Source organism: Oncorhynchus keta, unplaced genomic scaffold (assembly GCF_023373465.1).
Source record: "Oncorhynchus keta strain PuntledgeMale-10-30-2019 unplaced genomic scaffold, Oket_V2 Un_scaffold_4110_pilon_pilon, whole genome shotgun sequence".
In the NCBI taxonomy this organism is placed as follows: Eukaryota; Metazoa; Chordata; class Actinopteri; order Salmoniformes; family Salmonidae; genus Oncorhynchus; species Oncorhynchus keta.
In genome coordinates, this window is record NW_026290932.1 from 49401 (window position 1) to 50000 (window position 600).

General features: G+C 40.5%; 1 protein-coding gene across 1 annotated transcript in view; it reads left to right on the forward strand.

Moving 5' to 3' along the window:
• The first annotated feature begins 204 nt into the window (after positions 1-204).
• The window catches only part of LOC127928803 (octapeptide-repeat protein T2-like), a 1621-nt gene continuing 1225 nt past the window's right edge, over positions 205-600 (forward strand). The window contains exon 1 of the mRNA XM_052516148.1: positions 205-600. This exon is cut by the window's right edge and continues 673 nt beyond it. Coding sequence (XP_052372108.1) covers positions 479-600 — 122 coding nt within the window. The 5' untranslated portion in view covers positions 205-478.

The following is a 600-nucleotide window of genomic DNA, read 5'->3' on the forward strand; positions in this document are numbered from 1 at the left end:
ACTTCCAAGGAACAACATGTGCTAGCTGGGTTGTCTGTTCACACTTATAAGATCAAATCACAAGCAATAGTGGCTAATATTTATTAACAAGATACAAATTGTCAAATAAAATTGAGTAAGGCACAGATCTTCAAATTTCATCCTTACAGATCATGAACCATTCAGACACAGTAAAAATGCTGAGTAATTATAGCCTACCTCACTGTGGAAAAGGCAGAGTAATTATAGCCTACGTCACTGTGGAAAAGGCAGAATAATTATAGCCTACGTCACTGTGGAAGAGGCAGAGTAATTATAGCCTACGTCACTGTGGAAAAGGCAGAGTAATTATAGCCTACGTCACTGTGGAAAAGGCAGAGTAATTATAGCCTACGTCACTGTGGAAAAGGCAGAGTAATTATAGCCTACGTCACTGTGGAAAATGCAGAGTAATTATAGCCTACGTCACTGTGGAAAAGGGGTTTAATTGGATGTTGATATGAGTTTCAGTTTGCTTCCATACAGTGGTGGGGAAAACTATCCAAGTAGTGTAACCAGGCATACAGACAGACAGGCAAACACAGACAGGCAGGCAAACAGACAGGCAAACACAGGCAGACA